Source organism: Ursus americanus, chromosome 9 (assembly GCF_024610735.1).
Source record: "Ursus americanus isolate L20-20 chromosome 9, mUrsAme1.1.p, whole genome shotgun sequence".
Lineage (NCBI taxonomy): Eukaryota > Metazoa > Chordata > Mammalia > Carnivora > Ursidae > Ursus > Ursus americanus.
Window position 1 is genome coordinate 57,469,096 of NC_142135.1, and position 26,884 is coordinate 57,495,979.

General features: G+C 42.9%; 1 protein-coding gene across 1 annotated transcript; it reads right to left on the bottom strand.

Moving 5' to 3' along the window:
• On the bottom strand, positions 1-26,197 carry RDH10 (retinol dehydrogenase 10). The gene is made up of 6 exons (XM_045810138.2): positions 25,134-26,197; positions 23,286-23,521; positions 3,671-3,769; positions 2,302-2,447; positions 593-724; positions 1-494 (listed from the first exon to the last, which is right to left on the bottom strand). The coding sequence occupies exons 1-6, from the start codon at positions 25,420-25,422 to the stop codon at positions 371-373; spliced, it is 1,026 nt and encodes a 341-aa protein (XP_045666094.1). The 5' UTR covers positions 25,423-26,197; the 3' UTR covers positions 1-370.
• Positions 26,198-26,884: the final 687 nt, after the last annotated feature.

Genomic DNA, 26,884 nt, shown 5'->3' on the forward strand with positions numbered 1-26,884 from the left:
TTTAAAAAAAAAAAAAAACACCACCACACAGGTGAAACACACTGTCATTTTCATCTCTAGACTTTCTGCTCTTTAAGAAAAATAATGATAGCCTGGAGACATCACACAGTGCTTGTCTAAAAGATCTGACTGGTTTTAGGGTTCTGCCTCAAAGGACCCTATTGGCAACAACGTATGCTCACTTTTGCTGATCACATGTTCCAAGTATTCTAGTCGGTTAATTTGCACTTTATTTATTTTTTGAAAGTTGATTAAAAAAAAAGTCAACATGGGTTTAGAATCCAGAGACTGTCAGTAATGCTGATGTGGATCGGACTGAAACACCTTGATCGTCTTCTGATAGAAATGATATTCCGTACACAAAAGATCCTTAGATGCCATTTTTCGCTTCATTATTGTTTGTGGCTTGTTTTCTTTGAGCGATAAACGGGTACATACACTTGTCTGCTCCCAGGAACCGATACATGCACACAACCGCTTCGAAAGGGAGGATGCTGCAAAAGAAAGGGGTCTGTCAACAAGTGCGTGCCGGCTCGCGGCAGGTTCCGGGGTGGGCACAGGAGACCCGACCCAGGGGGGAACCCACAGTTACCTCTTCATGAAAGTCACGATGTACATGAGGCGGGGGGTGCAGATCATGGGCTGGTCGGTGAGGATGGCCTTCATGGCCTGCTTCACACAGTAATCAGGCTTCAGAGGGGGTAGAAAAGGCTCAATTTCTTTCCTGAAAGTTAAATATTCAAAAAATGAAATGAATTAACACAAAGTAGGGAAGACTGGAAGTACACATCCAAACATTAACAGTGAGGTTATCTAAGTGTCAGGATCTTAGGTCCATTTTGTTTTCTGCACTGTGTTTTTCTGTATATCCAAATTTTCCTACTATGAATACATTTTATTTGCATGGTCTAGAAAACAGGTTAAAAAAAAAAGCAAAACTGGTCTGCTTTTCCGTAAAGTAAGACAATGTTTTTAAAATGCCTTAAAATGTATTTCATATTATTTCTCTTTTTTTTCCAATAGAAAAAGAAGAGGGCGTTTGGCATAACAAACACTAAACCCAAACACGACGCCAAACTTTTAGTGCTAAGTGTTGTTACAATGATGGTGTATAACACTGGCATAACTTTTCTGAGTGAAATAAGTCAGCTATATACTTTCCTGGATGCCCCAAGAGGTATTTTCTCTCGGGGGTCTCTGAAACGAAGTGTACAGAGACATTCTACCTTCAGCTGAATTCATTACATGACACGGTGAAATAACCTAATAGTGTAATTTATTCCTTTCACTTTTCATTGTCCCACCACAGCTTTGGACACCTGCCATGATACTAAATAGGAAACAGCTAAATAGGAAACAGGGCTCCTTAGACCCTAGGCAATTGGTTCCTAAGTATGTAAGATGAAAGAAACAAAACAACACACACACACACACACACACACACACACACACACACACACACACAATCGGGAAAAGAGGCAGAGCTTGAGTCGGTTCCCAGTCCAGACCTGGAGTCAGCCGGAGATTGGAATGACTCAAATCGAGCTCCACCTCCTTCACAGTGTGGCCAGCTTCAGGATGTGTTAAGAACGGCTCTGACCAACACGGAACTGGTTCGGTTATCTTCCTTTGCCTTTCAAATTCATCCAAGCAAAGATCTCAAAGTAAGCATGTCTTCACAAGTATCCTTTTAATGATTCGAGGTTTTGTTTACTCTGCTAGTTCAAGTCAGACGTGACCTGACATTTATATTCCCATATGCCTCCTTTCAAAGTGTGTGGGTATTTTATTTCGTTTTTAGTAAATCTAAATAGTTCTTCTCATTCTGTTACACTGAATCTACCTACATATACTCTCTGCAGAAAGAAAGCTCTGAAATCTGGAGGGCAATTCAAAGGTCTTTTTAGAAGAAAGGCTTACTCTTTTGTGACAGTCACATTGTTTCATATCCAAATCAAAGTCACATTCATTTACCAACACTAGTACTGAAGAAACAAAATAACTCCTAAGGAAGTAGCTTCTAAGGAAAACCCTGGATATTTACGTTTCCTTCTTGAAGGTGCAGAGAGGCCAATTTCCTTTCTGAGGCTTCTAGTTTGACTTCCTCACATTAGGATCAGTGTGGTGCCAGACCCTCACTCGTTAATCTTACCTGAATTTTACAAACCTTGACCAATGAAATGACAGGTTTAATTGTCAAATGATAGTTAAAGTGCAAGATCCAAGTCTATATATTCCCCCAATATGGAAAGATAATTTCTCAAACAGCTTTTTAGAGTAATAAGACGGGTTCTCACTGACCTGATTCGGCAGCCTCGGAACATGCCCGTGTCTACAAGGTAAGGGCAAACCAATGTTGTTTTAATTCCATCCTTCTCAGCAGCCTTTAACTCATGGCTCAGGGATTCGTGAAAACCCACCACTCCAAATTTACTGGCACAATAATCCTGAGTTAGATGGGGAGAGAGAAGAAACACTAAGTATGCGCACAGATCCCCCACCAAACGAACAAACCCAAGCTTCCCTGATCCTATTACTTTGGTTACATGTTTGATACAGAAGGTTACAGGTGACTAAGCAAAGAAAAGGAAAGCATTTTCAAAGACAGATATCTGATGTGGTTCAGTGCAGAAATAATATTTTCAAAGCAACAGCAGAAACAGACGAACACTTTTTGCCACATCGACCAAGTATCATATTACTTTGGGGAAGTTACCACAAAGGATTCTGTAAAAGCTAACAAGCTGGAGCTAAAAATGGAGAGCGGTTTACTTTGAAGCATCTGGAAAATTTACAAATGGTCTCTTGTTCAGTAGAGGAGAATGAAAATCCAGTTTATTTAATTAGTGCTAGGAGAGGAAAGGTGAATCTAGCTTAGGTTTTCAGTTGTTATGATCCGATTTTCTCTTTAGGGTAAAGTGGTAATGGTAAGTATACCTTGTAAACTTAAGCCACACCTTAATCTAAGAACACATGGTACAGAAAGTTTTTATCCCTGACCCCACTTTAAATATAGGAATGGAAATGCAGAATGTGGACGCCATCTATTCTGTGTCCTTTTGTGTATTTGTGCAGGGAGAGGTTTTCAATTTTATACTCGAGGCACCCAGAGGACAAACAGAACAATATACTTGTACATGCTTTATTATTTGAATGTGGTGAAGAATGGGGTTTGATTAAGCCCGGTGCTGCTAACTTTAACAATGCAAGACACCTCACATCCACCATAACCATCTCCTCTGATGAGCTGATACAAGATAGTTCACTTTTGGCAAGTCAACCCCAACAGGACGTCAACCTTTGGCCTCACGTAACTGTCTCCCGTGGTACTGCCACTTTCCTCCACAGTTTCATTCTTGACCCTGTGCCTCCCCGCCATCATCAAGCAAGACTGCTCATGCAAATGGGGCCTACCGAGGACTGGCAGTCCACCTGCTTTCCCTGCTGCTGCGGCTTTGTCGAACTAGCGTAAGGGATTTTATGGCAGAAGATATTAGAATTGTACTTCAGCAGCAGGCCCTGGTTACTGTAGAACATTCCACACACAGCACACAGGTAGCGTAGGATACTTTCATGAATGTAAGGGCAGCAGGCACTCTTCGCGAGATTTTAGTATGCTTGTCATGAGACAAACCGATCGAATGAAGGAAATGCTTTATATCTCACAAACCTCAACTCCAGCAGTACTGAACAACCCCAAGGAACTTGCAACTGTCACAATATGACCATGATTGATCTCCAGCATGGTAGGAAGGAAAGCCTTCGTGGTCTGAAAGAAAAGTAAGATTCAAGCTTTAGAACGGACACTGTGAATTTCATTTAAAAGCCAATCCTACATAACGTTTTAGCCACATAATAAAATCAGTTTTACCCACATAATGTTCCATTTTCCAATTTGTTTAAAGATCTTACACATTTACTAAAAGAGAAGACCCTTGGAGTGTCTGGTTAGCATAACACCGTATCATTGGTATGGCAGGCCTATTAGAAGCCGTGACCAACAAGACTGTAACACAAGAGCTTTTGGGGACAATCGCCAGAGATGAAAAGAAAGCCATTAGTCGAAGGCTCTTTATCACCTTTCAAGTGATAGTTATCTGCTAATCTAAACTACTCCCAGGTCAGGGATCTTTTCATGCTCAGGACATTTTAACACAGCTATCTCACGGTCTGTGAGGGACCTCCAGCTTACCGGCGAGTAAGTGCCCCGTACTAATGTCTACCTTATGGCTCTGTCTAAACAGTAGGAGACCCACGAATGAAGAGATATTCCAGCATCATCTTCCAGCATCCAAAGCTTTACCGAAGTGTACTAACAGGAGCTAAACTATTTCAGGATGTAAAAATGCAGGATAAAAGTACAGGCTCATTATAATGAGAAATGTGTCCTATGCTGACAGGAACTTGTAGCATTTGGAATGACCACACTCCCCTGTGGGGCTTACAGGGCAGTGACTTTCCCACAGAAGCAGGTGACCGGCCACTCAGTGTAGCTGAGCACATGGCAGAAGTTGCAGGGCAATAGACCCAGGCACTGATTTCTTATTCACTAAACTCTTTCTTCCCCCTCTCGCTCTTTTGCCTTCAAGACACAAGGCTGTATTTAAAAAAAAAAAAAAAAAAAAATTACTTCAAATTGCTTAAGATGATCTATTAACTACTCTACCAGGCTCCCAACAGTTTTATAACCTGCTTCTTAAAAGAGAGCAGCAAAGAGCAATCTGTCTGCTGTTGAGTTATATCCCATTGCCAACACAGCTTCCTCATGATTTATGAAGTTAAAAAAACCCAAACAATACACAGGAACTTCAAGAAGACTTGCATGCCCTTCTCTGAGGATTTTCTGGTTAAGGGATCACTGAATTTTTGCATAAATATCTGATTTGTTACAATAACTTTTGCATGTACAAGATCAAAAACAGTCATTCCATTTATTTTGAAGTTTCTCTGTGTTCCAATCCATGATGCACATAGTTGCCAGATGAATGTCTGTGGAGTATCCCAAGGTCTTCCCCAGTCTGACCCCCGATCATCATGCACCCCCCCCCAATTCCTACCTCATCTGTCTGGACCTCCTCACTGTGGTTACCCAGAACATACTTCTTCTCACCTGTGAGGTGTTACCCCTGAACTCTTCTCTTCTCTGACAATCTACTCCCAATGCCCTCCTATGTAATTCAAAGTATAATATTAATCACATGTTTACAAAGCCTCTTGTGCTTGTCAACGTGCTTATGTCACAGGGAGCTTCCAAATAATTCTCTACTGAAGGTATCGAGCCTTTAAGTAATTCTACACCTTGACTTTGTTCATATTTCTTTAAGACATATGGTCAGTACCATTCACTGTAACATATAATTACGTGTTTTGTGGTATTTTGATTTTGATTGTTTTATATTTATTTGCCTGGCTGCCTCAGACTAAGCTGGAAGATACTGATTATTCTTTCAAAGATTACGGGAGAACTACTACCCTGTGATGGACACTGTGGAGGCGAGAGTGTCAACAACATTCCCTGTGAACTTCGGAGACCTGCCTTACTGCCAGATGGCAGAGAGACACACGTTTCAGCCGGATTTTACTTCTTTGCAACAGTAAGTGGGAATGGTTAGGGTCATTAGGGTAGTAATTATTATTTTGGTGTGCTTGGTAGTCAAAAAAGGCAAGACCCAGAACTTCAGGTCATTATATGTTCAATTTTAAGCTCTACAGCTTATATATGGATATCATATCACAGAACTGCGATAAAGTAACATCATAAAGAAGGATATATATTCCAATCTAAATAAGAAAACATATCCTTAAGTAATCAAGTCTCTAAGTTCTTTTAAATATCTAGTTATGATTAATTGTTCCCAGATGAGCTAAAAAAGTATAAAACGCATTCTTGATGCGACTCAGAGATCATTTCTCAGCATTAAATGTTTGCCTAGTCTTGGAAGACAGGGATAGATTTAGTACAAAGGATCCTACTCTTAAGTTCTTAAGAGGGGAGTCTCAATACTAAGTCCCAAGAAATTACACACAATATAGAGCACCAGTAAGAATTTGCTGTTTAATTACCCGGCGAATCCGAATCCCTGACCCTGCCTGTTCACATCGCCAGTGACCACTCACTCTGGCTGGCGGCTGGCCCTGGCTGGAAACGCACGAACACCGAGCAAGTTAGCGCTAATGACTTCCCCGGACTCGTGTGCGATGCTGTTGCCTGCAGGTGTGAAATGACTAATCCAGACCCCCAGCACCACATAAAGGTAGGTGATAGAAGATTAACAAGTTCCTAACTGTTTTTTAAGTTTAATTTGTTGCATGGTTCTGAAACTGATTAATGACCCCTCCCCTTTTCCTGAAATTAGTCTGTGGTATTAACTTACTTCTTCAACGATTATTTTTTGAACATCTATTACATGCAGGCACTGTGTTATGATCTGGCTAAGCAATGACGGCTACAATGGGAGCTGGTTCTGTGCCTGTCTCTAAGCAGAATTTACACTTACCAGCACTTAACTGTGTTAAATCAGTACATCAAGTGTAACAGTTATACACACGGTACTGTGGCTGCAAATTCTAAAACATGTGACTCGGGCCTGCTTTCCTCACCTCCCACCCTCCCACCAAGTAGTTTGGAGGGACATTTAAGCTACTGGTTTTGTATTTAAAAGAAAAAAAAAAAAAGAGAGAGAAAGAACCCAAATATGGCTAAGTGACCAAAATCTTCTCCAATCGTGGGTTGTACTTCACTTTGAGTAACTAGTAAAGTGTGACACGGGCTTGTTTTAATATAAAGCTTTCTTTAGAGAGGGAGAGTTTAAAAAAAAAAAAAAGTAGTGGCAGATCAGCGTCTAGTTTAGAATATGTGATTTCTTTGCCTAATCAGGGACAAACACAGCCTCTGTATAAATGAAATCCAGTGTATCATCGCATTTTCTACATCCTAAGACAAAGGCCCATATTCTTTATTTAAGAAGTGCACTAATCATAGGTCTAATACTACAATTACAACAACCGCTATCAATGTTGGGCACAACAAACAAGGTTCAGGAAACTGGGAGGTGAAAAAAGCTATCGAAGGCCAGGGTCAGCCTGGGAACGGAGACTTGTTGTCTTCCAAAGCTGGGGTCAAACACTCAGCTCCTACTGTGTGCCAGGCAAAGGCAAGCCTGGGATATGAGCATTCACATCAGGACCATTCAGGTTTCTTTTTAAACTTGGGTTTTCAGGGCTTACCCTGGAGCCTGATCCACGTGACTGAACACGAAGGCTGTTAATCATTTCCTTTGCTGCCTGAATGGAGGCGAGCAATTACTGCTCACGCCTTATTCCCACAACCCCCAGTCCTGCCTTATGTCTGGGGCACATTACCAAATAAACTTTGATCCACACTAATTCTATCCCTTACTTTACAGGAAAAATGCTACAAATCGGTGGCTAGAAAGCATCATATTTTCAAGAATTCTCCCAAGTAACCTGACTAGTTTTCTTTTCTAATTACTCTTGCCCTCAACAGTCTGGTAGACGACATCTGAGATACAGCATATTCCGTCCCTGACACAGTTTGACAGCACAAAGAAATCTGGCACTTTGCAATGAATTATTAATGCGCACAAATATTGTAGCGTGTACGAGATGGAGACCAGCGAAAGGTGAAGTGCTAGTTGCCATGACACCAGTCAGTTCAAGCTAAGGTTCGTGATCTTTAACTTTGTCTCAAAGAGTCATTAAAAGAACATCAAGGGCAAATCTAAGAGCACATCCAAATGGCTTAAGTATAAATTCACGCGTGTGCTGCCATCAGTGAATCTGGAGGGGCACCTCAGATAACTCAGCGAACACCTGGACGGCTGTGTTATCTCCACTGTAAGGATGGATTACTTGGATCACAAGTGACCACCTAGTACAAGGATCTCTAAAGTGCAGAGTTAGTTGGTGCCAAGGGTGGCTGGCAAGGTTAGCTAGATGCTTAACCTAAGGCAGAGAACTGCACTCCATCGCTATGTCCTTTTGTTCAAATGTCTATGAAACAGAGGCGGCCTCGTAGTTCTTCATCAGAAACAATGGCTGACTCTTGATCTACAGGATCTGAGAGTCAGCAACCCATATGCACGAATTGGTATGGTCAGTGGGAGAATTTAAAGTTGGAATGAACCTAGGGATCACTTTATCTGCAAAAAGAAAGCACTCTTAATAATGAACTCTGGCTAAAAAGTGTGGAGATAGACCTTTGCATACCCATGAGTAATTTTATCACAAGACTCCAATACCGTAATCGGCCACCAGCTGACAGGGTTGCTATGTGACTAAAAAGAAAAAAAGAAGGAGGGGGGGAAGGACATTGAAACGGACCCTGACATTCTTATGAAACATACTTAAGTCTAATGTCGCTATAGCTCGTCAGGGTTCCTCTTCAAAGCCCTGGGCACTTTGAAAGATAACTGTAAAGGTCATATTTATAATATAAACAAGAATTTCTTAAACAGAAGTGTGACTGGACATAGACATGACATGTCCTATCTTGAGAAATCTTTGAAAGTTAGGTTTACGCCAAATTAACTTCCAACAGTTCTAACCCTCCAGATCATTCTTGGTGCTCTTAATGACACACTGGGACGCAGGGCCTGCAGCTGCACTGTCAGGGCAAATTAGCCTAAACTTAAACAAAAGAGAATGTGAAGAAATGTGGTATCCGGCAAAGTCTGGCTTTTGAAATTTTCGAGACTGATGACATTTTAAAGGTGTAGCTAAAACACCCAGAATGTGTTCTCTGTATTTGTAAGCGATTCCAGGTTAATGGACACCAAGGAAAAAGTTAATTTCTCGCAGAAGGAAAAGGCCACATGCTGTATTTTTGTGTGTTTGCGTATCTTATGGTCAATTCCGAAAAAGGCATCTTTTAAAAAGAATCCTTTTAAAATGTTTACCTCTCATTTGAACACCCAAGAAACAGGAGACTTTCATTTCTAAGGAGGGCCATAAATCATATTATGATGGGAAAAGGATTAATACCATCAGCACATGTATAATAGTTTTCTGATGTGTAAGAATTTTCGGAATCTCCAAATAACTGCAGCATATAAACAATTTGAGGGAAAAAAATGTCAATCAAGACTCCATTGAACAAAAAACATCTAACTGGATATCCTTATAGTACTCCCTCCAAGTGGTTCAACAATTCTATTTGGTGTTTTGCTCCTTCTGCCTCTGTTGCTACCAGAATAACTTATCTTTATCAGAATCACAAAGGAACATACTGCTTATTTACAAGGCTAAAATGACATCTGGTGGCACTCTTCTCTGAACACTCAGTCCCTGCTCCTGGAAAACTGTGATTCAATAGTACAAACTATTGAAAGCGCTGTGCAAATACAGCGAACGGTGGGGAAAAGGCTAATAGGATAAATCATTAGCATGTCTAAAGATGGAAAAATGGTGACAGACCCCAAGCTAACCTGGGAAAGGAACATACGGTTAAATAAATACTCTTAATTCTGTAGATCTAAAGCCTATCTGCTTAGTAAACATACTGACTGCCAAATTTTAAGAAGTTTCACTTTGATCACAGAATGTGATGGCTGAAATTTTTCATACAAAATTATCTTTAATTAGGAAGTAAAAACTAAATCTATACTTGCTAGCAATTTATTGACTTTAAATATTTTAGTTGCATTTGACAGCACAAATTCTGAATTTCATGTAACTGAACGACAGCTTTTTTTTCTTCCTTTCCTAGTGGGGTGTGTTTGTAGAGACAGAAAAGTCTCCCGACAAACTGTGCAACAGAGCCCCAAGATAGTGAAGCCTGGAACTGCTCCCTCAGACGTCACAAAATGCTCACCAAAGTCTCTTATCAGATCGACACAAACTGCTCTGTCTTTAGCCATAGAGGAGAGACTACAGAGTGTGTCCTAACTATTGAATTCTGACCAATGTGATATCTACCATCCTTTTATTACTTTGAAGCTACAGGGATTAGTTTAACATTTGAAGGCATCAGCAGTTAATGCTTAACACACATGCACTAGTCCACTCCTACAGTTGCCCTGCAACCAAGAAGCTAATAAAAGAGCGAGGCTTTTCAAATGAACACCTAGATGATGACACCATTAATTATTCAGCAAAAATAAATGCTTCATTAACTTGCCTTCCCACTGCTAAAGCATGGGATGAATCTAGCCCAAGGCAGCGACTCAGACATCGACATTCCCTTGCGTTTTAGGGTTTGCTATGCAGAAATACCGGAAAGGAGGTGACTTAAAACTCAATCTGTCTGGAAAGTACACTGGTCTTTGGAGTCCAAAAACCACATGGTCCCAGCTGCCAATCAATCAACTAACCATCCTTGTTACTTGACCTCTTTGAATCTTGATTTTAATTCATTTGTGAGACAAAAAGAGGAGGTTCTCTAAGGTTTCATTGTTCAGAAATGTTACGACGACTTATGTCCAATAATTCTTTCTTCGATTCCTACCACGCGTTGGAAATACAAGTTGTAACACTGAGGTGAACCTTGCATAAGACTCTCGTAAATGACTCAGCAAGGTATCAGCTCCATTAGTGCAGAGGCCAGCAGCTGGTGAACAGTAAAAATCTGTTCATTAAATATTTATATGATGTCATGACTGTGCCTTTTAAAATAATGTAACTCGAATTCATGCCTCTTACATATTAACAAAATTACACATTCTCCGCAAAATATCGCTTTTCTGTGTTTTAGTTGAGTTCATGGAAGCTCAGGATGCTCAAAGAAACTGAATGATGAACGCAGTTTCTGAAGTGCTGTGTTCCCGGACCCTCCCCCTGGCTGAGTCCTAGGTGATCAAAGGAGTGCTCCATGACGTCCTTCAAGCTCAGGCCCCTTTCCCTATTTAATAATGCTTTATAGAATAATGAAAATAACCCACAAAATTGCAGCCGAATAGTCTGCTAAGCAACACATTGTCATTAATCCCTTTGCTTTGCCCCAAACTCAAATCACATCTCAGAAACTGTAATAAAGACAGATCTTCCAAAGGGCAGAGGCTCCGGTTCTGCTCTAGTGACTAGTAACCACTTCCATGAGGCCTAAACACGGCACACAAGCTCAGCCACTGCTCAGGCCACCCGAAGGGGCAGGGCTCCTCTGTTCCTCCTGCCCCCATTCCAACAGCGTGGCCCAGCAACGTCCTCACGATCACTTTCCATCGTCCTTTGTATTTCCTATGTCTAAATAGTTTAAATTCTCCCTTGCTTCCTAGTTTGCTTACTGTGGAGTCTTTAAAAAGATTAAAATCTTTACCTAAATGAAAGATAAATATAATCAAGAAGTTACTCCTAATAAAATAAAAGTTATTTTATTCTTAAGCTTGCACGGTAGCAACACACAATTTACTCCTATGAGGGAGTCTAAGGGGTACCCGTATTGTATCAGGCACTGTTAAAGAGAAAACTTTGTGAACCTCTGAAAGAACGTGCACAGGAGCAAATCAAGTTCCAGACAGTCCAGTGATGATTTTTTCTAAGCTTCAGTTCTCGTAGCGTAATGACATTTTTCAAAGTTCGGAAGGCATCCTGGACTTTAAAAAAAAAACAACTCACAACTTAAATTTGGGCTCAAAAGCCCATCAGTTTTAGTTTATATGTCCATACCTTCAAACTACCACTCCACTACTAAATTAAGAAATATCTTCAAGGACAATAATTGCTTATCCAGCAACTGGTCTGGTATATTCTAGCTTCCTCACAGGAGAACAGTACTACAGTGGAATAGAAGACAGCAGTAATCATTTATCAATCACAGTTCTGGCTAAACCACCCCAAACATTACTAAGTTGTGAAAACCAAAAAGGAAGGCTTCCCCTTAGGTATCTCAAGTGTATGAGACACCACACCCTCCATTATCCAATACTGGAAGCCCACAATGCCCAGGGGCCAGGAGTGGAGGAAGGGGATATACACAACAGGCGAGGTGGTAACTTCCTTCCTGGGTGGGAAGAATGTAGCTCTTCACTGCAGGGTCTTGACTTTGTTTCATGACGCGCGTATGGCTTTGGAAACCCCACCCTGGGCACAGCCACCAAAGGGAAGAGTGAGCAAGATAGCACCTGCTCGCTTCCTTTTAGATACTGGACTGGAATCCAAATAAACAAAATAATATAATAAACCTAGACGAGGATTGGAACACAGAGTGTGTGGTCTGGCATTTTTCTTGTCTACGAGATTCCTAAAGGGCTGATCAGCTCAGGAAAGAAAAACAAAAAGGCAGCAGGGAGGAGAATATTGAAAAAGTGGAAAGGAAAATGCATATTCAAGACCAGTTCCTCTTCAAACTTTGATGTGCCAAAGAATCACCTGGGATCTGGAATCAAATACAGATTCTGATGCAGCAGGTCTGGGAGAGGGCCTGCGAGTCTGCTTTTCTAACGTGTAGCTTGCCGGGTGACGCTGTTGCTGCTGCTGCCCGGGACCGCGGGCTGAGCACAAGGTTCTAGGGTGAGCTGGGAAATCTGTTTACTTTAAACCTCAAGCGGCTGCAGATCAATTTCTCCTAGAAACTCAGCAAAACTGCGAGATTTCACTACCCTCTAGCCTACCCGTGTTCTCTGAACCAGGATGTTGGGGGTTGGGAAGCCCCACTCTCCACACCCTTTCCTCAGCAAAGTTTATAAGGGCTGGTTCAAAGCAACGTCAAGCTTGCCCAGAGCCATCTATAGACAGCTATGAGAATTTATGGACAGGTTCTCTGTATATTCGCCCTGGATCCATTTTTAGCACTAGCAAGCCTCTCTGCTGTGGTTTGAATGCTTACGTCCCCCAAATTCACGTGGAAATCTAATGCTTATCGTGATGGTGTTAGAGGTGGGACCTTAGGGAGCCCTCAGGAATGGGATCAGTGCCCTTCTAACAGAGGCCCCAGAGAGGTCCCTCACCCCTTCCGCCAGGTGAGGTTTCAGCAGACAGCAGCCTACCAACCAAGTGGGTCCTCACCAGACACCGAATCTGCTCGCACCCTCATCTTCTTGGACTTCCAACCTCCAGAACAGCGAAATAGAAATTTCTGTTGTCTGTAACCCACCCAGTGTATGGCATTCTGTTCTAGCAAAGCAAATGGACCAAGACACCCCGATAGCCATTAGAACAAGCTCACAGACGCAGCCCGAGAAGGCTTCAAAGTCCTCTCCCCACATCCACAGAGGCTTTGAAGGCTCAGTTTTCAAGACAAGGGCTTTCAGCCTCAGCCTTTACCTGTTCTGTTTTTCTCATTTGCCTTTCTGAAGCTTTTATGCTTTGGTAAGCCTGTGAGGAGGAAACCATACCTAGGAAAAAATTAGCCCTTTACAAATCAGATGCTTGGGCCATAAGTTTAGACACCATTGACTGGGCAAAACTGCATCATTTTGAAAATCCATGATTAGCATTTCCAAAGACAAAGCTTATGGAGTTATCTGGAATTCTAATCCCATAAGATTATTATGTAACAGAATAAAGGTTTTACATTTTCTAGGAGATGAGCTTTAAAATAAATAACAAAAAACTAAAAACTAAAACCATCCTGTTACTGACATTTTGGTACAAAGTATTTATAGAACTTTGTGCAGCCAATCCTTGTTGAAGTACCCTCTCTATTCCCTACTTTTTGTGTCCAGCTGGTCAGTGTTGACATGTGAACTAGAAGAAGCAAGGAAGCTAAGTGACCAAGGATATCCTAAAGCCTTCTCAATGAAGTAACTATCTCAGATGTGAACCATGGAAAATTACAGAAAAAGCATGGAAAAACACATGAATTGGCCTTCAGTAATAAAATTCTAATGTGGTATTGGTTCTTTAGAATTTTACATTCTTGTCTAATTTATGGAGCAAACTTTCTGGTGATATTAAGCTAGGGTTCATTAGTCATTGCTAAATGAACTATGCTAGTTAAAAAAAAAAAAAAAATCAACATTTGAAGGTGGATTCTTTCATTATACCAAAGGGCAAAAGCATAAGTGACTCATAGGAAAATCTAGTAGGAGCTTTGAACATGTAGCCCAGGTGAGTATTTGTAGAGATTCTAAACTGAAGTCCTAGGATGATGGACTGGGTCCTAGCTTCTTCTTTCCCCAGGGGTGACCTTAGGCAATTCCTATAACCTCTCTTGTTTGTTTCCTCATCCATAAAAATGGGGATAATGGCTCTACTTAATTCAGAGTTGCTTTGAGGCTCAAATGAGAAAAGAGTGTTTATGAAAGGGTCTGTAAAATTTAAGTGCTATATAAAAGTATGGTAAATGCACTCCAGGCTCATTAAGCATATATTTATAGGCTCTTTTGGTTATAAGTGCTATCTATTTTTGGTTATGTTGTTTCTTCAAGTTCCTGCAGTTCCTGGTTCTTCCTTTGTATGGCTCCCAGGCCTCCCTGCCCTCCTGGCAGCGCCAGGCCACACTTCCGGCAGAAACCCACCAGCTGACCACCAGAAGCAGCCTCAAAACCAGACTGCTGAGCAGCTGCTTCCGCGGCCTGAGCCCTTTCATCCAGAATCCTAGACGAAGCTGGGAAACAACAACGCTTTCCAGTAACACCTCTTCTCTAATCCTTTCCTTTAGTCCTCTTTTACTAGGAGCAGAAAACAATGGTTTTAAAATATAAATCATAACGCTCGACAGAGAAGAGTCCAGCAGATGTAAAAATACTGCAAGTTAGTACAGAACTGTTTTAAGGTAATTTATTATACCTGATGTTTCTTTTTTCCAAGAGACTGTAGAACTATCCCATTTTAAAAAATCCTTGAGAAATCAGTAGGGGGCAGTATGTTAAGTGCAATTTGCAGGTGGGAAAATTCAGGCTTTGAATTTTAAGTTTCACTTGTCCTCAAAATACCCATGTGCTTACATAAGTTACACCACAAATATTTTCCCAGTTACACTGATTTGGGAAGTGTTATTTTGAGCCCCATTGTTTAGAATAACACTAAGAAGCTGAACCTTGTTAATATTTAAAAATTCCAGTACTAAGCTATTTGAAAGAAAGGCAAGAAATTCACATTTTACGCAAGCAGCAAATGAGAACCACCACGGTTTCCCCAAACCTATAAACCAAAAACCCCAAACCAAAAACACAAAAACAAAACAAAACAAAAAACACACAATGACAACAACAAAAAACAACCTTCACAATGTTAACACAGTTGCCGTCTTTCACACATAACTTTGCGTGATCTTTGAAAGTTTCAGAGACCAAGTAATGTTTTGTTTCCAAATGTGAATTCATTGTAAGTGGCTTGTCAGTTGGGCTAATTTGACAGCACTCAAGGTTGCGGCAGTAATTGCCCTCACTTGTTAAATATTCTAGCAGCATTTGCTGCAGTGTTGAAAGTTTTATGATCATTATGAGAGGATATTCCATTTTTCCCCGCGGTTCACTTAATTTTAGTTTCAGAGCATTTAGGAAAATGGTCCCTGACAGGTGTGAACTTGAGTTTTAAGAGAATTGACAAATAAAGTAAAAAGAAAAAGGAATTCAAGAATGGGCCATGCTGGGTAAGATCAAGTAAAAGATGTTAGCATTCCTCTTGTTGAAAGGCATACCCTCCAGTGCTGGAATGGTGTAAGCCTGCACACCCAGGCGGACGGGGACTGACTGGCTGGCCAAATGTGTTAGGGTAATCGTGATGAAATCCCAAGGCCATGCTCTGACAACCTGTACTCTGCACAATGGTATCTTAACAGTGTTAGGTCACAACACAGGGAAGTTCTCTAAGGCTGCCCTACTACAAGGACTAGCTGTATGCTCTACCTGTCCACTCTGTATTTTCAAAGAAGGAATTACAAGATTCCATCCTCTGGGTTATTTTCCCATTATGCTTACAAGAGGTTGCAGCCTAAAAGGAATTTCTTAGGTCAGTTAATAGAAACTATAAGAAAGTGTTAGTTCTGTGAATAGCTAACTCCTATAGTAACTTCTGAGATTAAAAAAAAAAAAATCACTAATTAATCCAAGAGAGATTAACACATTTTAATCTGGTCCCCGGAGTTCCAGGCTCAAAACATTGGATTTAACTCATTCAGTTGATACAGGGAGTAGTTCCCTATTTCTTAAGGACTATCAGAGTTTGTCATACTCCAAAGATTAGCTACAAAAGGCCCTTTATCTTGGGAAAATTACTGCTTGCGAGTACAGAAGGAAATAAGATACACATCCACCCTGCCAGGACACCCCCTAGTGGAAATTCAGCATAGTACAATTTGGGGTTCCAAAAACATCCCGGGTATTTAGGACTTAACACAGTGGCTCAAATGGGCTTTTTCCAGTCTGTTGGCTGTAACTGCACCATAGTCACGAGCTTATTATTCATTGAGCATTCCAAAACGAGCAAACGTGTCATCTACACATCTATCCGTATAGGCAGGTATCTGGGTTAAATGGAGGCAAACTGGCTACTACTTATCATAACTGAATGAGGCTTAATTTTAGTTTCTGAAAGAAATAGAACAGAAAGTTTAGACGAGTCTGCTATTAATATTCCTTAACTGAAGGAACTTAAAAGCAAAGGGTTTTCCTACTTTATTTTTATTTTTTTTAATTTAAATTTTAGCTAATGAACATACAAGGGGCTTCCTACTTCAAAAAATTATTCTAAGTCCCAAATGAGGTTATTAAACTTCTTGGAAAGAATTTTATTCAAGTTAACTAAAGTCAATTCACTAGAATTTGCCAGAGATCTTAAAAATCTGAAAAATGGTTAGGGTAAAAAAAAATTTAAGGGCAGAGACTAAATCGGGAGAATGTGAGCAGTTAAGTATTTGGCCATAGGGCTAGCCCCTGTGACCCAATCCTGCAAGGAATGGCTAAGGACCCCACCAGGGCAACACTCCTTCATTCAGCCTTTCTGAAAAAGCTATTCAATCAGTGTTAGCGTCAGCACAGGTTAAAGAATGCTTTCACTTTGACGTGTCCTATAGATTAATTTCTACTATGTTATCTACAGATACTGGATAAAGTCCTAGATGCAGAAATAACAAGGGAGAAAAGAACAAACACCAACTTTGCTTCTAGGAATCGAGATAAATAGCACATAACCAAACAAGAGTAGGCCATTCCCTGAACTGGGAATTTTAAACTACTCTACAAGGACCACCCCTTCAATCTGTAAAGATACTATTAAGTCAACATAAAAGTATTTTGAATATTTTTTTCCCTCCCAGAAGTGGTAGATATATTTTGTTTAAACTATTCTGAGACAGGTCTCAGATGGCAGAAGAGCTGAGTGCACAGGGCTCCATCAGGGCACAGTGAGGTGTCCAGCCCAGCGGGAGTTTGGGGTTGACCAGGAGATATAATAGGCAATGAGTTTGGAAGGCAGGTGGAAATCAGCTTTAGAAGATCTAAGCTGCCATGCTAATGAGCCTAGACTTCATGCTGTGAACAATACGGTCACCCAAAGGTTTGGAGTAGGTTCTTATCAGCATAATCCATAAGCACACACACAATAAATTCGAGTCTGCTTAGATACCATAGGTTGAAGAACGAAAGCTGGGAATGGGGAAAGAAGTTCAGAGACTCTTTCCAAAGTCCAGGCCAGAGATGATGGAAGCACAGGGGAGGACAGAGGACTGGGAAGGAGGGGATCAAAGTACACGGTAGCAACAGAACAGTCAGGACCTACGAATGTGGGCAGGATGTAGAATTAAAGATACTGCTGATGTTCCCAAGCCTGGTACTGGCCATACCAGGGGATTCAAGAAGGGGCAAAAAGGAGTTAGCTCAGTTTTGAGACTTGTTGATTGCAGGGAATGAGTGGAACAGCCAAGACAGTTGTGTGCACTTGGAAACTGTCTCAGAAATCAGATGAAGCCACTGAAATAAACAGATGACCCCACCAGAGGTACGCAGTGGGAAGAGGTTTGTGCATGTAGTACTAGTCATTACATCTCAGAAGCAGGGAGGCCAAGAGGACTGGGAAGACAGAAGAGAAGCGGGAGAAAGTGGGCTTATCATGGAAACTAAAGATTGGAGTTTCAGAGATGGTTAACAGGATCACATTTTGTAGAAAGATCAAGCTGCACATTGGATTTGGCAATGAGGGGGGCACTGCTATTTCTTCATATGATCTTGGTTACTGAGCAATGTTTTCTGAACAACTGAGGTAACCAGACACACATTCAAACACATATCAAAGATGTTGCAAGGATCTTTATAGGATGGTGCCCTGCTCATACCAGTTATGTAAAGTGACATTTTATCATGTCATAGATGCTGATTTCTAGTAGCAAGAGAAACAATTTGGGCCTACCATGTAACATACCAAATATAGAAACTTGATTAAGGGGCAGATGATTTTATTTTGTGTTAGGAAACAAAGCTATGAGAAGACCCTGTTAGGGACACGGTCCCAAGTATCTGAATGGTTGCAACCTGAGAGATGTTTTTAAATGGGACCATCAAGAATTAATAAGATAAAGTATGCTTGCCCCTTGTCAATTTACAGTTCAGCTCAAGACCTAAAAAATCTTTCTAAAGCTCAAACATTTGAATTTTATGCATATGATATTTATTTAACAACAGAAGCCAGTTCTAGTATAGACTTAAAAACTGGCCGTGAATTCCAACTTTTTAGTTATCCTAAGTTACCCTAAGATAGGAAAATAATACCTTATAAAATATATGGTATAACAATATTATGGTTTGAAGGAGTAAGTACTGGCCAAGTAGTTTTATATGAATACTTTAGAAATGATGTTTTTTTTTTTTTAATTCTAAATCTAAGAGGCCTTGAACAAAACTAGGTTTCTCTAACCAGAGAACAATACAGCATTTGAGATTAAAAACCAGTAAATCACATAGGAACTTAAACATTAATGATTAGGGACCATTCATGAGATATTAGGTACTACCATAGCACTAATGTCTTTAAGTGCTACATTACTCAGATCTAGCTGGTGGGCTTTTACTTTTCCTGGATGGATTTTAACTAAATAGACTTTAGACATTTGGATATAGATAAATGCCTAATTCAGTAATTAGTATTTTAAAACTGTGAAACCTTTTAAGTTAAGTGGTCTATTAATTAACTACCAATTATCTTGTCTGACTACCATATCAATAGAAGTAAATTACCGACTAGCTATTTGACAGATTTAGCCCTTTACCATGCAAAATTTCTTCAGAACATAAAAGGCCTGGAGTTAAATGCTTTTGCTTCCCCCTTTTGGTTAATCAGGGATCAATTTGCTGCTCACGTATAAAGGCCAAATGCAGCTCTTTGGTCAAAAAGGATCTACAGATAAACTCTATCTTGTGAAAATGGCAAGCTAAGACTCTACTCCTCTTAAAATAAGAAGTGAAGCAATGTTAATGTTTTGGGGAAAATACAGGTTTGCAATTCCTGTGTGGAGGCAACTTGCCATGTTTCAAAGGAGAGGAGCGAGGTTAATTTCAAGCTCTTGTAGCGCACAGAGCCACAGAGAGCACCTAAGTAAATGGTTGCTATGATTATGCCAACATTAAAGTGCATCGTGTTGCATACATTCTCCTTGGTCTTGTGCTAACCCTGACGTGAATGTTGCACAACAGATTATACTGACTAGGGCCTACTCCAAACCTACCACTTCTTGACTGGCCACCAAGAGAAGATTCCTAGGAGAGCTGCTGGTGATAGCAGACCAAAGGGCTCTGTAGAATAATACTGAGCACAGCAAAAACTTTCAATGTGCAGGGAAATAAACAGTATGAGGTTAAGAATCAAGGAGGGAATTGCAGTGGGAATCCTCTCCTTGAGGCCCAGCCACTGGGAGGAATGAATGGTTACCATACGTTCGATCTGAGCTTGATTCCAACTGGGTTATCAACACCGGCCTTCTCAAAGTCGCTAGCCTCACACCAATGAGCAGAGTTAATACACTACAGTAAATGTGAGCACACGGGTGGGGCAGGGAGAATGGAAAAGGTGTGTAGCAAAACAAAAGGAGATACAAACCATTATGAATGTGAGCCAGCCCCACTCTGAGATCTCCGCAATCTTGCACAGCATGAGTTAGTTCGCCATAAGGCTTACCTTTTGAAATGTCAGAAGGCGGGCCCCTGTGAGCATCCTCTGAGTACGCGATCTTCTGAATCTTTAAGCAGAAGTCTAGCCTATATTCTCAAACATTTATCGAGTGTTCATGGAGTCTTAGGAATGGAGTTCTATTCCAAGCAGGGGAAAACAAGTAGGAAGGATAGAACAAACTACCTTCAGACAGCTTGCCATCTATTTTGGAATTTCAGGGCACAATGCATAAAAAAATTATGCCAAAGAGCACATACTTTGCCACAAGGGGTGAGAATGAACAGATGCTGCAAGAGATTAATGGCAAGAAGAGAGAAAGCTTTAGACAAGCCGTTTAACCGCAGCTTCGTCAGAAAACAAGGGTTGGGACAAGATGATCTCTAAGGATCCTTGCAGCTCTAATACGCAAAAATGCCAGCAAAGGGCTGGAGTGGGGAGGGAAGACTATATTAGGAACTTGTGCTAGGCCTTAAAAGGTACGGGAGTGGAGGAAGAGGGTGTTGAAGGCAGAGGCAGTAGTAGAAGGGTTTGGACGTAGGAGCGCCCACAGCTTCTCAGTGGAAGTTCACATCGTTTTCTATTTCACTGCATAGAACTTCAATGCTGGGTCAGGATCAACATACCATTCAGTATTTTATGAAAACAGACAGCAACTGCTACTTACACGTATGGCTCCAGACTATCCATTCAAATGACTAAATGACTCTTTGCTCCGCTGATCTATTTTTTAAATAAAATGTATGGGGCAACATCTTCTCCCCACCCAGATACAGTAAAAAGACACACTGGTTATTTTCTCTGGAAGGAAAACAGCACATGCCAATATATCTTTAGACAGTTGTCACAAACATTTTTGCCTAAGAGGACTACTGGAAGGGAAGCTGAATTCAGGTAGCTCTTACATCATTTAACACCCCCCTCCCCTGCCAAATCGCTGTAAAAATTATAGTAAGTCTTCTTCTAAATTTTAGTTGCTAGGTCTCAACTTCTTAAAGGGTTTGTAAGGCTCGGCAAGAAGTCAGAAATTCCATCTCTAAAATGAATTTTCTGACTCAGTATTGAAAATAAATTCTTAAGTTTAGATGCTTAGGGGAAAAACAGCTGGAGAATTCAGGAGCCTCCCATATTTTAATATGAAGTGACGTCATTACTGTCAAGGCTTCCAAGAACTCCCTAAATTGTGTAGTTAAGCAACATCTCAAAGCAAAGTAACGACTCTGGGAAGGTGGTATGTTCCTCCTTAGTATACAGATTCAATTCCACAATAATTTTTTCTATTGGAGATATGATTCCATTTTCTCCTTAGGTTAGAAAGTAGTCTAATGTTAAGGTACAGTTTATCAATTAATACACACTTTCAAAGCCAAAGCTATGGATTATCTGTGCTTAACACATTATTAATTAGCTCTCATTTCATAGAATATCTAGCAAAAAGAGGCTGCTTTCTTCTTAAAAGTATTTAACTGCAGACTGTATAGGGTTTCTTTAAAAGTGTGGTTACATTTGAAATTTTACAATTCAGCAAAAAAATCATGCAGAGAAAGTAGGCAAGCTGGCTAAACTTTAGAGCATCGTGTAGGTAAAAGTTTACAGTTCAGAAACCAAGATCATCTCAATCAAAGGTTACTGGAAAAAAAAACAGACCCGGTGTTGGTGGTTCACAACCAGCCTGCCAACGGCTGTGTATCTATTTAAGGATGATGAATTGACTGAAATCAGCTGGAGTTTCTAAGGCAGCTTCATCCTTAACCATTCTACTATGCAAACTACAAGTCTACCTGCAATTCACATGTCTTATTTCAAATGGTGATTGTTTGTTTTATTCAGAATTATAAATACATAAGATTCTTGATATACCATATTGCCAAGTTTATTCATTTGTACCAGCCTTTACTCACCTGACCCACCCCTTGCCACTTGCCACTTGTTCTTACGGACCCCACGGCAACAAGAACATTTATTCAGTTCCCCACCCCCACTGCACACAACACACACACACATTCTCTCTCTCTCTCTCTCTCACACACACACACACACCTATGCACACGCCCACACGCACAAGCGCACTTAAATCCCCCCAAACTGTATTTGGCAATCTCTGCACTCATTTAAAACATCCATATGACTTAGCTCATATCACTTGTGTGTTCATTTCTAGAGGTTTGGAATTGAAATAAAGCTCATGTTTTAAAATAAAACATTAAAGTAAGCTTCTTTCAGGATCAGAGAAACGGTTTGATGTTCAAGGAACAACATTTGAATAAGTACTTGTAAAGCCAGATTAAGTTTTTAAGCAGTTGCTAAAAAATTAATGAGGTTTAATGTGACCTATTTAGAAGAAACAGTTCTTTGTTGTGTTCCATTAGAAGGCTAATCCACCTATGGAAAATACAAAAAACAAAAATCCTATCTCCTTACCCTTTCTTTATTGGCTCTTACCTGTCTACAAAAGTAAAGGGGAATTACTGTGGAGGAAGAAGAGAATAAAGAAGGTCAACAGCGTACAGGTATAGAGGAGAGCTTCACACCTACCATTATTGAAGTTTAGCTGAAAAACTAGGATTCGTTTGGTCCCCAGAGCTAGAAGGCCCTCCTTCCCTCTCATCCTTAGATGCTGTAGTAGCTCTGATGGTTAGAAGCTGATGTGGTGTAAGTCCTGGTTCCGTAAGTGTCACCGTTCTCCTGCCTCTTATATAGTGACTCTGTGGTCCTAGCAAGGTGACCTCTATTCTCCTAGGAGAGGCACCTTGTAAGCTGAGAAAGTTCTGAGATGTACTCCATCAGGACAATACCACAGACCCTGTGGATGGTCAATGGATGTTAAGTGACTGCCAGGGTGGCCTGACCACTCCCAGTGGACCACAAATGCTGATCTCAGAATCTCTGGCACTTTCTAAAATGTGGCTGAGCAGTAATTTGGAAGCCTAAACTCTGACTTCAGGAATTCATAAGAACGACCAATGTTTTACAAACTCAACAGAAAGTAAAATAAACAAACCCAGGATTTTATGCTCCCTCTTGTTATTTTTATGGCAATCTTTCAAAACTAGTTCAAAATGTTCAGTCCTTTACCCTCTTCAGAAAGACTGCATGGGACGGGGTAGAAAATAATTATTTGATAGTAACTGGCAATACAGTGTAATTCACCACGGGGAAATAACAAATTAGAAGGAAGCTTTGTGGTGAAACAGTACAGGTGTCTTTCAGGCTGGTACTGAATTCTGGCTCCTTCCCAACCTTCTCATTGAGGAGGGCCTAGTAATAAAAACAAGGATGTTTATATTTACCCAGAAGTGTGCGTGGCAATTGACCATCATGGTTCTCTCAATGAGCTCATCGGGACATTCCAGAAGGTGATGCCCAGAGACCACGCCGGCATTATTGACCAGGACTGAGACCTCGCCGACCTCCTTGCGGACCCTTTCTGCCGTCAAGTAGACATTTTCCCTCTTTCCCACATCACAGGTGTAGGTAAAAACCTGCAAGTTACAGTGGGGCAGAATTTCTTCCTCACCATTCCCAGCTGTCCTCAGAAGTCCAGATGAAGGGGGAAAAAAATGGAACAGAGAAGGGGGTGGGGGGTGCAAAACGTGAGTCACAGGGCAATCAGTAGGACAAAGATCACACAAAACAAAAATACTACAGTGAGCTTCAAATTTCTAACACCCCGAGGCTTGCCAATGACTGAACTTACAGCTGCCTTCCTCCCCCCAAAGTCTTTGGGAATTACAGCAATTTACTGGCTAACTTTGCTTAGGGGAAAATCATGTAATTGTGACAAGCCCGATACAAGTCAGACCTCATGGGATCAGCTTCCTGGAGCTAAAGACACCTGGAAAGAACTGATCTCAGCCCAGAGAGTAACACCCCCTCCTCCCAAACACAAACACTACACACTCCTCTTTTTTGAGGAACAGTGGCCAGAACCGGATTTTACCCTTTTAGTACCCGCACCTTCAAAATGGAAACTCTCCTTAAGGCTCACAAAGCAAAACTGTAGTTAACAATTCGAAGTCACCCGAAGCCAAGAAATGAACCTAAAGTTTCTCATGAAGAATGAAGATCACTGGTTTGTTCTAACTGGAATAGCTGAGCTCTCCTAAGAAGCAGCTCAGATAAATCAAACTAACAGGTCAATATGCAATTTTACCACATAAGATCTCAATTTAAAAACCAAAATTCTCTTTCCTGGTTTTCAAACAGATTTCTCTTTTAGGTTTTGGCAGGGAGCGCAAAAATCTGTATTTGCTACCCCTCCATACCACTGTTGAAAATGTAACATTTTTGACCTTTGATTTTCTGACCTAAAAGGCAGGTGCCAATAGTTTTGCTGAAAAATGATCGATATGGGGGAGGGGTGGTGTCCAAGATAATCTTCTCCATATATGTTTTCTCTGGAAATGAAAAATTTTATCAAAATGTAAGAGCCATTATCAAATTTCCTAGACCAATATTTATGGTTGGTTATAGTCTCTGCTTTGGTTTTAAAAAAAGAAATCTCAGATCCACATTATTTAATAAATATACTGTGAAGCAGATTTCCTGAGGTTATCAAAAACATGAAATAAATTTACGAGGCTTAAATCTTTCAAGCGCTTTGAAAGAGGTAGGACATCTTTCAATCAGGCTGACTATATAACTAAAGCACTTACTTGTCTCTGGTGAAACAATGTTAATTATTTTCTTGTGGCTAAAGTTACAGTGAAATCATCAATGCTGCCCGAGCCTCAGCGGTTCAGACCACAGTAACATAGATACATGCATCAGTCCAGTGTGAGAACAACTTCCCACACACTTTAGTCCCCCATCGCAAACGCGACTGAGCCATTTCTTTAGGATTCAAACCGGTGCTAGCAAGTTCCCTCTGCCTTCCCTATCCTCAGAGGGTTTAGGAAACCCGACATTCGTCCCCAAAGAGACAGGACCTCCGTAAAGACGAGGGTTCGGCACACCTTCCCCCTTCTAAAACAGAGGCGACCGTGTTCCTTTCTCAGGGGGCAAATTCCACTCGCAGGAGACGAGGGGGTGGTTCTCTTCCTCGAGAGCCGGGCTGACCAGGGCAAGTGGGGGTTCGGGCCCTCTCGGGGACGGCTCGGGGGTGGGGAGAGGCTGGATCCGGCGCAGGTCCGAGTTACCTTGCAGCGCCGCCGCGTCGGCCGCCTCCAGGTCGCGGTAGATGTGGCGCACCATGCCCGCCGTCTCCTCGTTGCTCTGCGTGTTGATGTCCCAGAGCACCAGCAGCGCCCGGCGCCGGGCGAACTCCAGCGCGAAGAGGCGGCCCAGGCCGCTGCCGGCTCCCGTGATGAGGCACACCTGGCCCGCCACGCTCTTCTCCTTGGGCCGCACCAGCCAGCGCGCCGCGGCCAGCACGAACGCCCAGAGCACTTTGAAAGTGACCACGAAGAACTCTACCACGATGTTCATCGCGACGCCCGGAACCCCGCACGAGTCCAGCGTCCGCACCCACCCCGCGCAGGGCAGTCCGGCTCCCGGCCCCCGGGGCGTTTTTCAGAGCCGCCGAGACCCGAAGGCTGCGCCCCGCGCCCTCCCTCGAGGTGCCCTCCGGGCTGGAGTGCGCGGCGCCGCTCCCTGCTTGCGCGGGGCCACTCCCGCCCGGGGTCGGCGCGGTGGCCCCGGGGCTGTGCCCGCCGCGGCAGCCGCCGGGCTCGGCGCCTCCTGCCGGCGGCCGCCCGCCCGTCCCGCAGCGCCCGCCCGGCCGGCCGGTCGGTCCCGCTGCAGCGGCGGTGACAGCCGCGAGTTAGGCAGCGCGCGCTGCCCTCATGGCCAAGCCGCCGCTGCCCGAGCGTCCCCGGAGCCGGCGCGGCGGCTCCCTCTCACCCCGGGGGAGGGGCGCGCAGCGGAGACAGCACGGGCCCGTCGGCCGCCGCGGGAGTTGACAACTTGACCCAAGTTGCGAAAGGGTGGGAGAGTGGGGTGCGGGGCAGCGGGAGCGCCGGGAAGGGGCGACTCGCTCGGCGCAGTCGAGCGCTGCCCAACGGCTTGCAGCTGCCCCCGCGGTCTCGTGTCCCCTGCCCTGCACTCCCCACGGCTGTCACTTGGGCACTGGGCTCCGCAGCGCAGCGCCGCTTGCAAGTCGGAGCGCTCCCAGCCGCCTCTGAGCGGGCTCCACGCTCTGCGCTATATAACCCTCGACCGGGAAGAGCCGGCGGCGGCATCGGCCCTCCCTCCGCTCGGCCCTCCCCGCCCCCGGGCGCACCCCGCCCCCGGCCCAGCCCCCAGCCCGCCCGCCGTCCGCCGAACCGCGGCGGGGCAGCCCCTCTCACATGGCCGTGGCCGCAGCCTCCAGCCCTCGTCGCACCTCCCTTCACAGCTCACGCCCCCTGCCGTGGGGTGTCCCGGACTCCGCCTGCGAGGCCTGGCGGTCTGCAGTGCCCGGGCCATCCTCCTTCTGCCGTCGAGTCCTCGCTAGTCCCTATCTCGCCGCTTTCGTTAAGCATGGGACTCTGGACGGCCCCTCCTGCGATCAGGCGCTGAGGAAGACAGCCCTGCAGGCTGGAGGAGCCCAGAGAAGGACCTCGGCAGCGCGGCAGTAGGGTGCCGATTTCTGGCTAGGGCTGGCAGAGAGCCGAGAAGGCCGTCAAAAGCCGGGTCTTGGCAGCAACTTAGAATCGCAGCTAGCCCTCTGGGACGTGGGCCGAAGGGCTCTCGTTTTCCCCGGCTGAAATCACCACCGCAGTGGTTGCCTACAGTCCCAGTCAAGCGTTGCCCTCCCTCCGGGCGGGCAATGAAAGTGCTGCATGCCGGGATTTGTAGTTCGCGCCAGTGCGGCGTGTCAATTGCGAGCATTACTGGGTGGAATTCGAGAAGTACCCTGTCAATGCAGCCTAGGGACTAGGACCCCGAGTAGTCAAGGTGTCAGCACTCT